Here is a 13,388-nt window from a genome sequence, read left to right on the forward strand (position 1 = left end):
ACACCCAAACCTTTCAACACTTTTGTTTAGTTAATTCATAAGCCACTGGCAACATCATCATGCTTCTTGATCATGAAACCCCATGGACTCATCTTTGAAAGTAACACTGGCACGTCATGCTGAAGACCCACGTGTGATCCCCACATGAGTACACTGTGTGAAGACTGATCTTGAAGACCCCCATACATGGTATAAGTCTGGAATATTGCGAAAAACGATATGACCCAAGTCACTCAAGTCTTTGCTGATTGCTGTGTACTGTATTTCATGCTATTCTCTCTGGTGTGTTACAGGTTTGTCTTCCCAACTATGGATGAACTGGCAGAGGGCGTTCACTCCGTTGTGGAGCACTATGGGTAAGACCACTTACTTTACTTGGAACTATTGTGTTATGGTTTACTTGACTCGTCATATTGGTGAATATTTGTACTGATCCAATCTATCATCAAATCGATCCAATAGACCTTGTCCAAGGCCATAATGGATGGAGATTTAGCATCCAAATGGAATTCCATGGCCTCCTGTTTTATTTTTCAAAATCTGGTCAGGTTGTGCTATTGTTTATTATCCGTATGGTTCTAAATAAGTGAGTTAAGAAATGCCTACAGGAAGCACAGCATGACACCCTAGCTGACACCATTGTGGATGCCATACAGGGAGGATTGTTGACATAAAAGTTAGTCACACTGATTGTTGACATAAAAGTTAGTGACACCACAGTTGATGGGGACATCGCACTGATTGTTGACATAGACTTAACGTGGCTTCTGTTGGCTTCTCAGGTACACAGACACATGTTTGCAAGTATGTGTGCGCATGCACCTGGCTATAAAAGTGCAATAACCCCATTCCACCTCATGTCTCCCAATAGCCGATGCTGCTGCTTTTCAACAGCTGTTTATTAATGCAGTTGATAAAGAAAGGCAGGATTTCAATTGTGGGTGCCTGTGGTACTGATTAAACAAACTTACACCCGTCAGGTTAGGTTGATCTATTGTTATAATCCATGGTCTGTCGGCGCCATACCTATTCTTCATGTGTGAACATCTGCAACCTTCCTCACCTAATGTGGTCAGGCTCATTGACTTGGTTGATGCATGTCATCATATTAGGGTTGAAACGATACAGTCTGGTCATGATGCGATGCGTATCGCGATACACATATTTAAATCAAATCGCATGGAAAGCCTTGACGGTAAATATTTCAGAGCTTGTTCAAAGGGAAAAGCTAGCTGTAGACCGATGTTAATAATGGCAGTTTTTAGTAGTGAACATGAAACACTAATTACAACCCATTTTCCTATATCTGACTGATAAAAACGCCAGGGGTCATTAAACAAGTAGTAAGTAATTTAGTTCACCGAGTGTATGTCTTGACCCATGCAGATCTGGGGTAGAATAGGTCTTCAGCAACCCATGCTTGTCGTAAGAGGCGATTAACGGGATCGGGTGGTCAGGCTCGCTTGACTTGGTTGATGCATGTCAATGTATCCCAATTGGGAGGATCGATGCTCATGATGTCCAGACTCGATTATTTACATACTGCCGTTGTGTAGCTCGAATATTGCTGAGTGCAGTGTTAAACAACAAACAAGAAACCTCACCATAGGCTTCCTTCCATGTTATGCCTACACGTAATATTGTACCCAAATACTCACTCACTCACTCACTCTTGTTACAGGTTGAAGAGATTCATTGGCTTTGGAATCGGCACTGGCGCCAACATCCTCAGTCGATATTCAGTAAGTAGACACCAGCTAGTGGAAGATGTGATGAACAACAAACTGATTCCAAAGATTCAGCTGTCTGCATCTCAATATGTTCAAAGTCATCCTACGTTTAGCATGTCTCGGCTGTATAGTTAACATGGTTGATAAGTAATTAAGTCATTCCTTGAATAAGAAGATACTGTCCTGAACTTGACGCTGAAACCCTATTAATCACGATGATACTATTTGTACATATTAACACTTTTCCTGATCAAACAATCATGGTCATCTTGTAATGTCCGTTATTGTTTACGACTTTTTGTATACAGGTTAATGATAGCCAAATGAAAATATTGAGTTTTCTTTAACTTCTTTTCATTTGCAAAAATATGTGTTCCCAACAGCAATTGTCCAGATTATGGGGGTTTGTGGATTAGCGAGGTTTCTAGGGCTGGGACAAGTCCAAATTTACTACCCAGGTACCCACCCCCTTATTAACTGACCCTACCCGGGTACCCACCGTAGGTCTTAGGAGATGTCTCAAAATGTCTGAAAGGGAACATTTTTTAGCATAGCCTGGCAAAACGTATTTATATACATGTATTGAACAATCTGGTCATTCATACACTGAAGTTGAATTAAGTTATATCTTTATTCAACCATATGAAAAATCAGAAGGAAAGGGTGCATAGTCAGAAAGAAATGCAAACATTTGTGACTTGTAGTGGAACCATAGAGTTCTAGATAATGTTTGTCATTAAACAATATATCACGTGACTGACCACAGGTCTGGGTAGTCCTGTACCCGTCCCAGCCCTAGAGGTTTCCCTGTACTTTGCCTCCGTATGCATGAAGCATGTTCCTGGTTTCAGCTGCTCCACCCAGACAGTGTGGACTCCCTCGCCCTGGTCAATGCTACGGCCAGTCAGGCCGGCTGGATGGAGTGGGGATACCAGAAGGTGAGATCTACTATTGTATATTATGTACGAGGTACCTGAATAACATTTTTGAAAGAAACAACAGAGAAGAAATGCAAAACTTTTTCCCCTTGTTACCTATTTTCTCTCTCTCTATTTTTCTTCCTTTCTTCTTCGAAATAATCGGATAGCACAATGTTTAAAGTGTGTACTTGTGTTGACACTCTGGGTTGAATTCCCCACATTGGTAAAATATCTAAAGCTCCCTGCTGTGTGGTTGCTGAAAATATTGCTGAAAAGCAGCTTAAGTCACACTTACTCAGACTTCAAAGTCAGGTTGACCAATGAAGATCCGGGGTAGAATAGGTCTTAAGCAACCCATGCTTGCCTTAACTTAAAAGGCGACTATGCTTGTCGTAAGAGGCAACTAATGAGATCGGGTGGTCAGGCTCGCTGACATATCCCAATTGTGTGGATCGATGCTCATGATGTCAATCACTGGATTGTCTGGTCCAGACTCGATTATTTACAGACCGCCATCATATAGCTGGAATATTGTTGAGTGTTGTGTTAAACAACAAACAAATAAACAAACAAACAAACATCAAAGTCATGTTTTTCATGATACTGGAAGAAACTGTAAAATCATGTAATCATGGTAAATAGGGATGAACGATGATATATCCTAAAAATATATATTGATAATAGCATGACTATTCTGAATATCTAGATACATATTGAAAACAATAATTCTGTTATAGAGAGAAGTGAGGTATTATATTGGTATTTAATTTTGATGTCCCGTCACCTGATCTAGCATGACATTGCATTAGAATACTTGAATTGCATAACATCATGGTAAATATGACACTAGGCATGGGGTTGTCTCTTTATCACAATTGTATTTTATATACGTTTGATCGATATTTACAAGATAAATATATTCATACTGTTATTGTTATAACCTTTCATAAACATGCCCAATGAATATATTTCAGATGAACTCTTGGTACCTGTTCTCTGGTCAGCTGACCAACTTCACCGAGGAATACCTTCTGTGGCACTGGTTTGGACATGTAGGTTACCATAGTTACATGAAGTGTTACTGAGAATCCAGTGTCAGCATACTAAAGCTATAAGCAATGGGTACATTGTTCTCGGATTCAACATCCCATGTGGCAAATTACCAAAGATCAACTAATCTTGATCATGCTTCTAATATGTTGTAATACAAAAAGATGGACAAGATGATTATCAGTAAAAGACTGATGTGAAGAAATCCTGAAAAATTATTCAATCTTATTGTCAACCATATAAATGTTCATTGAGTTGATTAATCCGAACACTATCCGAACTCACTTGGAAAACTGGTTTCTCTGCCTAGTGTTTGCAGTGTTCCAGTGTATAGATATCTTTGATGTCTAGCATGGAGTTACTAGTATAGTTTATTATCATCTTTGTTGCATCTTTGATGTCAAGCATCTAGGAAGCAGTATAGTTTATTATCATCTATGCAGCGTATTTGATGTCTAGCATCAAGTTAGCAGTATATTATCATCTACACGCATGTTTGATGTCTAGCATCAAGTAAGCAGTATAGATTATTATCACCAGACAGCATATTTGATGTCTAGTATCAAGTTAGCAGTATTGTTGTCATCTACGCAGCAGATTTGATGTCTAGCATCATGTTAGCAGTATAGTTTTTTATCATCTAATCAGCATCTTTGATGTCTAGCATCTCATCTTTGTCATTTGGTCTTTTACAGAAAACTCGCTGGGATAACCATGATCTGATAACTGTGTACAGGGATTTTGTCAAGTCAATCAATCCACAGAACCTCGCTCTCTTCATTGAGTCCTACCTGAAGTGAGTTGTCTGGCTTTGTCTTAATGGTATAAGTCCTACCTAAAGTGAGTTATCTGGGTTTGTCTTGATATTACACGCTCTACCCATGAAGATCCGAGTTGGAATAGGTGTTAAGCAACCCGTGCTTGTCGTAAGGGGGCGACAAAAAGGATCAAGTGGTCACACTCACTGACTTTGTTTATGCATATGATTGCATCCCAATTACATAGATTGATGCTCATGTCTATCACTGGATTGTCTGGTCAAAATGCAATTATTTACAGACCACTGACATAAACCTGGAATATTGCTGAGTGTGGAGCTCCACAACAAACAAATAACAAATATTAGTATTAAAACAGATAGAATGATTAAGAAAGAAATGAGATCACCAAGAAGACCTGTTCTGTAGCAGCACAACCTGCACCATGTACACTGACTTTGTATATATTGTCTCTCTACCATGATCTGTTTCCAACAGGAAGTGAACTACAAACACACGTATTAAGGAAGTAAACATATCCTTGTGATTTGCTGCTGTAATTGAAAGTATTTGACCTCAAAAGAAAGGATTTATTTGGAAAGAGAGGTCCTTACAATTTATAGGCTTGCATAAAAGGTTCTGCTTTTGGTTTTTTTCTGTGTGTTTTTTCACTTGTTAGCTCACCTGCACCAAAGATTTATGTGGCCATGTGACTTATGTGAACACCTGTTATTTGTTGTCAGACGTTCAGACTTGAACATTTTCCGGGAACTTCCTTGAAGAAAATGCAGACAAGAACTGTGAGGTAGGTGACAGATATGTGTTGTGTGTAGAGAGGCTTGTACTGCATGGAATGCCACATGGAGTTGTGTGTGTGTGTGTGTGTGTGTGTGTGTGTGTGTGTGTGTGTGTGTGTGTGTGTGTGTGTGTGTGTGTGTGTGTGTGTGTGTGTGTGTGTGTGTGTGTGTGTGTGTGTCTCTCTCTCTCTCTCTCTCTCTCTCTCTCTCTCTCTCTCTCTCTCTCTCTCTCTCTCTCTCTCTCTCTCTCTCTCTCTCTCTCTCTCTCTCTCTCTCTCTCTCTCTCTCTCTCTCCACATACAGATGAAGGGTGCACGGGTGGTCCAATTCGCTGTGTAGAGTTAAATCCCAATTTGCCCCCATTATGTTTCTAGGTTTGTCAGCACCTTACCCATACTCGTGGGTTTCCCAAAAGTGGTAAACATCTAAGACCTGCATCATTTCGGGCTTTCCTCCCACATTAAGCTTACACACTGTGATATAAGTGGAATACTGTTAAAAGCGCTCACTCACTCATGGTGCCATGTTGTAATATTATCATTAAAGAGAGGCTCATTATTCTTTGTGATGTCTCAGGTGCCGGACACTGATGCTAGTTGGAGACGATTCCCCCCACATGGAAGATGTGGTCAACATGAACGGACGCATGGACCCACAGGAAACAGACTTCATGAAGGTAGTTACATAGTATTTCATGTTCATCATTCCAAAGTGTTTATCTTTTACTCTTCAGGAAACTGCCTCCTTGGTCTAGCGGATAGAGTTGTTCGGTCCCAAGTATTGTTTTACCGAAAGATGTTAAAAAGATGGTACTTGTTGTTACCCTGCCTGGTGCTCGGTATTGAGGGTACGAAACAAGGACTGGTTGGTTCGGAGTCATTATCCTCTATCTGAGTGGGTTATCTGTGTTACACTGTAGCATGGTCTCTCAGTGGACTAGTAATATTGTTCTGGGTTAGTACAAGCAGCCACATACGTCCAAATAGTGAAATAATCATGAATGCAATGTTAAACCCCATTTCACCTCAACTCACCTCTTCAGAAACATTAGGGATTACAAATTTCTTTTGCATTTATTGGGGGCACGAGTGGCCCAGTCGTCTTAGGCGCCGCGATTAGCTGTGCAGAGTTACATCCTTTGGGCACGCCAGAAACCTATGATTGTGGGCTCGAATCTCGGTTTGCCCCGATTATGTTTCTAGGTTTGTCAGCACCATACCCGTGCTCGTGGGTTTCACCGAAGTGGTAAACGTCTGAAACATGCATCACTTCGGACTTTCCTCCCACATTAAGCTGACACCCCGCGAAATGACTGGAATACTGTTAAAAGTGGCGTTAAACCCAACTCACTCACTCTTCTGCATTTATCACGGAAACATCAATGAATTCTCTTTGTGCCCTGATAGTCCCTCTGCATTTCTAACAGAGAGATAAATAGTGTTGATACTGAGAATATTCTTGAATTTATATTAGAAAATTCAGGGAATAGGTTGCACTTTCAGTGTTTACTTTGAACCGAGTTGACCAAATGTTCTTTTTTAAATAGTGTTAATATTGAGAATATTCTTGAAATATCATGAACTTGTCCCTTGCCATGAATTTCAGTAGATTGTACCATCTGTTTTGTTAGCTGACGTCAGTTTACAGGACGTCAGGCATGCTGATGTGTCCAACTAGATTCGGGTTGACCCGCTGGCTGGTAGCACTAAGGGTTTGATACCCACCATGGGTACAATGTGTGAAGCCCATTTCTGGTGTCTCCTGCCATGATGTTGCTGGAATACTGGGAAAAGCGGCTTAAAACCGTACTCACTCACTCACTCACTCGAGTTTTCATTGTCTCACTCTTTCCTCTCCCTCCAGATCGCTGACTGTGGAGGGATGCCGCTTGAGGAACAGCCAGGCAAGGTCACCGAGGCCTTCAAACTCTTCCTACAGGGCATGGGCTATGGTAAGATGGAACACATGTACTCAGGATCTTGTAGTGTGACAGACGTGTTCGGCAAATAAGGAGGCAAATAAACCCTGTGCATGAACCTCTTGTTGATTAAACATAACAATATCTCAAAGTGAATGTATGCATAGATCATGCAGGAAGGTATTGTATACAAGGGCATGAAGTATTGACAATGAGTTCTGATTTCCTTTGCTTTTGGACTGTACTCTTAACCTCTAATATCTGACTGGAGGCCTTCTTTTTCTTTTGTGTTTGCAACATGACTAAGGCGATAAGTCAATCTTCTGTTATTTATTTATTTATTTATTTATTTATTTATTTATTTATTTATTTATTTATTTATTTATTTATTTATTTATTTATTTATTTATTTATTATTTATTTATTTATTTATTTATATAAGTGTAGGCGTTCAAGGATGGTGAGAGATAAGGATGACTTTTTCTTCCTGCTTATTTAATTTGTAGATTCTTTTAGTCACATCTCACATTTTAAACCGGTGATTAAGACAGGGCTCAGGTTTTGTGTGGCAGAAAATATTATTGTAAGGGAGGTAACTCTTATGTGGATGGCTTACAGCATAGATGTGACTGTCTAAGTATGATAGTCTCACCTGGTAATATTCAGTTTATTATCTAGAACAGGATGCAGTCTTAAACACCTACAGCCCACACCAAGTGTAAATACTCTCAGTTTCAGGTCTTGTGAACTTGCCTCCAAGTTCACTGGCTAGGACTAAGTATGGACTTAAAAATAAATCATTTGTGCTCATTAGAGATGGGACGATACACCAATGCATCGGTGGATCGCGATTTTTTACTTCTCCATACAAGTATCGATCACAGTCACACACTAAGTAAAAAATATCGATTCTGACCTTAAATGTTTCATTTTATAACTGTTCTACTAAACACTAATCAGTACTGCAAGTTAATAGTGAAAACATACCTATTTTCATTTGTTGTGCAATACTTGACACTGCCAACTGTAAATCAAGTATTTGGCCATTTGTGTATGAAAAAGATGGCTTACGCGACACAGATAAGAGCACATGCAAGTATCGTGATACATATCAGATTGTGAGTAAGGTATCATGATACATATCGGATCGCACAGTTGATGTATCGTCCCAGCCCTTGTGCTCATATTGTGATATAAAACTCATCATTGGTGCTCATGATATTTAACACATGTGATTGGTGCCTTTGGTATCTAAACCTGACTTTGAACTTTTGGGTATTTCAAGGATGAAATTACTATTTGAAATATTATGATAAATTATTTTGTGAATGACTTTTAACTTGTTCATACTTTTGTCTTCACGTGTTTGGATAAGTTTTCAAGTCCAGGGTAGATATTTGTAGCCTGTGCATGAGGATAAAGAATGTAAGGCTTTCTTTGAAGTTGTTAGAAAACACCAGTCTCAACATCGCTTTCAAATCATGAAGTTAACAATTTTCACTGCTCCTATCTTTATTCAGCATGCATGTAATCATTTAATATGGGGGATGTTTTAATAAAAATGTATATGATTTTAGCATGTTGAGGGGTCACTTTCTATCATTTCTATAGCATCCATCATGTTCATATAATAAAAACAAAACTTTGTCAGATATTACTTACCAGCCATTGTGAGTAATGTTATGAGCACTGTTTCGCTATGAAGATAACTTAATTTAAAAGCTTATACAGCTTAAAAGCTTATGTTTTGTTTACAGTGAAATATCAGAAAATAACAAAACTAACTGAATTCTTCTTCCCCTTTTCTTAAAAAGGAAAATATGTATCTCTGCATTATCATCCATGGAAGCACTGAATTCTTATATAAGGAAGTCAATCTTTTTTGCATGATTTTTTCCTGGCAGAAATTCTTTACATAACAAATTAAATTAATTCTAAATTAAATTAATAATTTGAACTGCATATTTTCCAATTAACAAATATCCATATAGTCATGCACACAAATATTTTATATATTTTTTATTTGCACTTTTCTTCTCCACCTGAAAGAGTTGTGTTGCCATGTTAGGAACAAGAGGCGCGTGATTTGAAATATGTAACTATAACATGCCCTGCAGCAATAACATCAGACTAATAGCTGTTAATGTTAAGTGTGTACTGTCATGCCTTTCCCTGTCTTGTTATTTGTCACCTATTAATGCCTTTCTCTTGCTCTCTGTGAACTAATAAGAATGATGGCTGCATTGATCCTAGTGCTTGAGACTAACCTTTGAGGGTACATGGGGCAATGTGTTGCACGGTAGGCCCAGTTGTCAAAAGGCCTATCACTAGTATTTTGTGAAATATGTTTTATAAAATGTGCCCTGTCTTCACTACAAAAAATATCCCCCACCTTTTTTTGTTCAGTCTATAAGACCCAATTTGGATGTTCTATGCTGCAAATTGGGTGGAATATTTCTAACAGTGGCATTAACAAAACTCACTTCCTCCTCACTGATAAAGACTTCATCCTTGAAGCAAGTATATGTAACTAATGCAAATGTGTTTCCTTTCTGTTCAAACTCACTCACTGTTTTCTTCCAGTTCCCTCCTTGCCGCAGTCCCGAAGCACTGCAGGAAGAATCAGTCAGCTCAGCTCGTCGAACAGCCTGGGGAATAAGACAGCTGCTGTCTGTTAGTGTGTGTCCATCCTAGACCCCACCATTGCTCCTCCCAGTACGTTAGCTCAGATAGAGCAACCTAGCTAGAAGGCTGTAGCAGCTGGCTATCACTGACCGCCATCTTTGTCCTGTACACTATTTTGATTTCTCGGTTTGAGAAAGGCCGTGCACTCATTTGTGCTGACAGGGGTAACCTTGAGTTGTGATATGTAAGGAGGGGGAAGGGATTGTGTGATATACCCGAGCAGCTACAATGACCCATCACATGACCTTTGTTTCGACTCCTGTGGTATGTGCTGACGAATTCCGTCGTGATTTGGTTTGATCAGTTTGAATAATGAGCTGAGAGAAACATGATAAACTTTCATTGTATGTTGTGTCACCTTGGCAATAACATGTGTCGGTCCTTCCGGGAAACAAACATTATTTGTGTACAGTGTCTTGCATAGGAACTTGTTGCTTGGCATTAACCAAGATGAATATGGAATATTGGAGTTCATTTTAACTTTTATCTGTATTTTTTTGTGTTTGCTTGGTGAAGTTTTAGTTGTTGGACACTTTATCTGAACGAGACTGTCAAGGAACAGAATTCTCCCTTTGTAGAAAGGTGGAAAAATGGGAATTTCTTGAGAAAGATGTTATCAAAGTTTGTGAAAGTTACATCAAATAAGCTGAATACATGGATTTGGAACCTGTTGATAAAACAGATACAAAACAAATTGTCACATTTAATATATTGATGCCACAATTAAGGTCAGATTTGCCAGATTATATGAAATATTTTACCTGCAATTGTTGACATTTTTCATGACATTATTGATGACATTCTTGATGTCAGTTCCTTGATGTCAGTTCCTTGCGTAACCATAATAGAATATTTTAGTGTCAATATTTTAACAATGTTTTAATATTGTTGATTGATATAATTCTGCAATGGCTGTGAGATATTCCATGGTTTAGCTGATGGAGCAATTATGTCAAAATAACACTTAATCAGGACTTGCTGCTAAATGTTTGCTTGTGATGTTGTCAAGTTTATGCTGTACATGCATGTAAGATGACTTTTGGATGACCGACCTTACAGTGGTTTTTTGAAAGAGTTTTAACATAATCAAATTGATTGGCATTGTCTGATGTCTCATTAGATGTCTTATACAGCAGTTGTTTTACACCTGTATGAATTTTATGCCCTTTTGTAAATATTTTGTTTCTCACATTTGCGATTATCACATTTTCCATTTTATTTGCATCGTGAATGGAAGATTTAACTGTGTACAGATTATGTCTATTATGTTGAGTGAAAACATTATCATGATTATGCTGTAATATCATGCAATGAACCAATTAGTTTCATTTATCTTGATTTTAAATTCATGTCATCTAGTTGAAACAACAGATTTTCCTGCTCCAGTATATGTCAATGGATATGTGAACATCTCATCTTGCAGTGTCTTGACCACTGTTTTTGAGCCTACATGTTCTTTTGTATTCATTGTTTCTTCTACGCTTATTAAAGTCACAGTCCTACAGAATAATATACACCTGAAAACTAATATAAGCGCCACCCCTCATGTTTTCATATGTAATGAACATAAATGTATACTTTGGGAATTATAAATGTATCCTTTGAGAATTTGGGGGCACGAGTGGCCCAGTTGTCTAACGTGCTGGAATTTGTTGTGCAGAGTTGCTTCCCTTAGGCGCCAGAAATCAAGGATCGTGTTCAATCCCAGAATATGTTTCTAGGTTTGTCAACTCTGTATCATGCTCATGGGTTTCACCGAAGTGGTAAATGTCATAGACCTGCATTACTTTGGACTCTCCTCCCAAATTAAGCTGACAAGATACAAATTTAAGAAATGGCTATTTCGTAAGGAAATACTGAGCATGCTGTGCTTAACTAATTTCCAGGTGTAGATGTCATTTTGACTGCAGGACCTTGCTCATATTTTTGTGACAATCTTTTGGTTTTTTTAGGTGGAAGTTATGAAGCATCAGAATAATAAATTATCTAAATAAATATTAACTATGATATTTGAAGGAGTCTGTCCTCCAGATGCAAGGTCTTGTCCCCATAATAGTGTCGAGAATACGTCCATGATTGGAACCCCACCAGATTGATTTTTAACCCATAACCTTCTTACTATAACAGATATAAGCCTAATATATTACCTGATGATTACTCCCTTGAGTAGGAGGATCTAGAATATTGTTTATTTGTGCCGAAGGCATTGTGTATTGTGAAGGACTTTTGTAACCCAGTGCTGATGAGTGATGAATGCATTCCAACTATTTGTATGTCTGCTATGTGTGAACACATTGAGGTGGACATTGATGAGATAAGTAATGTTCTTGATATAAGTAAGGCAAGACCAGTTTAGTTTCTGATATGACAGGAATGTGGACAATAAAAAGACATTTCTTATGTCAGGTAATTTAAGGGATATTTTTCTTGATATAATTTTTTTTTTATTCTTTTTAATTTTTATGAAATTTAGGGTACTTCTGAAGACATGAAGAAAAACTGATCTGGCCTTATGTTTTGTTACAGTATGTTACACGTTTGTACTTTATTTCTCTCCACAACCCTTATAATACAAGATTGTTCTTTCAAGACTCTTATCTTTATATTCCTTTTTTTTCTTTCAGACTTTTAGTGAAAGATTCACACAGACACACAGACGCGCGCACGCACACACACACAAAATTTGACACCAAGTGCCAAAATCAATGCAATTTATGTATGCACGTTTACTACCAAGGCACCTTTCTGTTAACTTTAAGCCTACACTTCACGAAAGGGTCAGTTTTGTTCTTTTAGGGCTTAGCAAATATGTTGTCAAGATTTTTGCTTCCATGAAACATGAGTAACACATATTTTAGTGACTTTATATTTTAACTTACATATCAAACTGTGTTTTGATCATTCCTTTCGATACATTTTAGTATTAGAAGGTTTTACAGAATTTGTTCAGTTCATTGCTGTGTAGATAAGGTAGGGAGAGATACTATTGGAAAGTTCTATGACTGCAGCATTGTGTGTAGGAATATATTTGTGAGGTTGTACTGTATCTACTGCACGCGTCTGTAGACAATAAACAATGTCCTAACATATGCTCACTTTTCTTTCATTTCATCCCATGCCACATGTTTAACCTGTAAACAGGTTCCTGTGTGATATGCTTGTCGTAAGGGTGAACTGTGGGGATTGGTTGGTCATTCTTTCATTTCATCCCATGCCACATGTTTACCTGTAGACAGGTGCCTGTGTGATATGCTTGTCGTAAGGGTGAACTGTGGGGATTGGTTGGTCATTCTTTCATTTCATCCCATGCCACATGTTTAACCTGTAAACAGGTTCCTGTGTGATATGCTTGTCGTAAGGGTGAACTGTGGGGATTGGTTGGTCATTCTTTCATTTCATCCCATGCCACATGTTTACCTGTAGACAGGTGCCTGTGTGATATGCTTGTCGTAAGGGTGAACTGTGGGGATTGGTTGGTCATTCTTTCATTTCATCCCATGCCACATGTTTAACCTGTAAACAGGTTCCTG

The 13,388-nt window shown here is 38.4% G+C and overlaps 1 protein-coding gene across 1 annotated transcript in view; it reads left to right on the top strand.

Moving 5' to 3' along the window:
- The window catches only part of LOC139454527 (protein NDRG3-like), a 41,377-nt gene extending 28,846 nt beyond the window's left edge, over positions 1-12,531 (top strand). Inside the window, 10 exon segments of the mRNA XM_071236298.1 lie at positions 294-356; positions 1,682-1,742; positions 2,582-2,668; positions 3,625-3,702; positions 4,396-4,496; positions 5,202-5,230; positions 5,233-5,263; positions 5,832-5,931; positions 7,119-7,206; positions 9,757-12,531. Of these exon segments, the coding sequence (XP_071092399.1) occupies positions 294-356; positions 1,682-1,742; positions 2,582-2,668; positions 3,625-3,702; positions 4,396-4,496; positions 5,202-5,230; positions 5,233-5,263; positions 5,832-5,931; positions 7,119-7,206; positions 9,757-9,851 (733 nt within the window). The 3' untranslated portion in view covers positions 9,852-12,531.
- Positions 12,532-13,388: the final 857 nt, after the last annotated feature.

Source organism: Haliotis cracherodii, unplaced genomic scaffold (assembly GCF_022045235.1).
Source record: "Haliotis cracherodii isolate W230 unplaced genomic scaffold, xgHalCrac1.p SCAF_10, whole genome shotgun sequence".
In the NCBI taxonomy this organism is placed as follows: Eukaryota; Metazoa; Mollusca; class Gastropoda; order Lepetellida; family Haliotidae; genus Haliotis; species Haliotis cracherodii.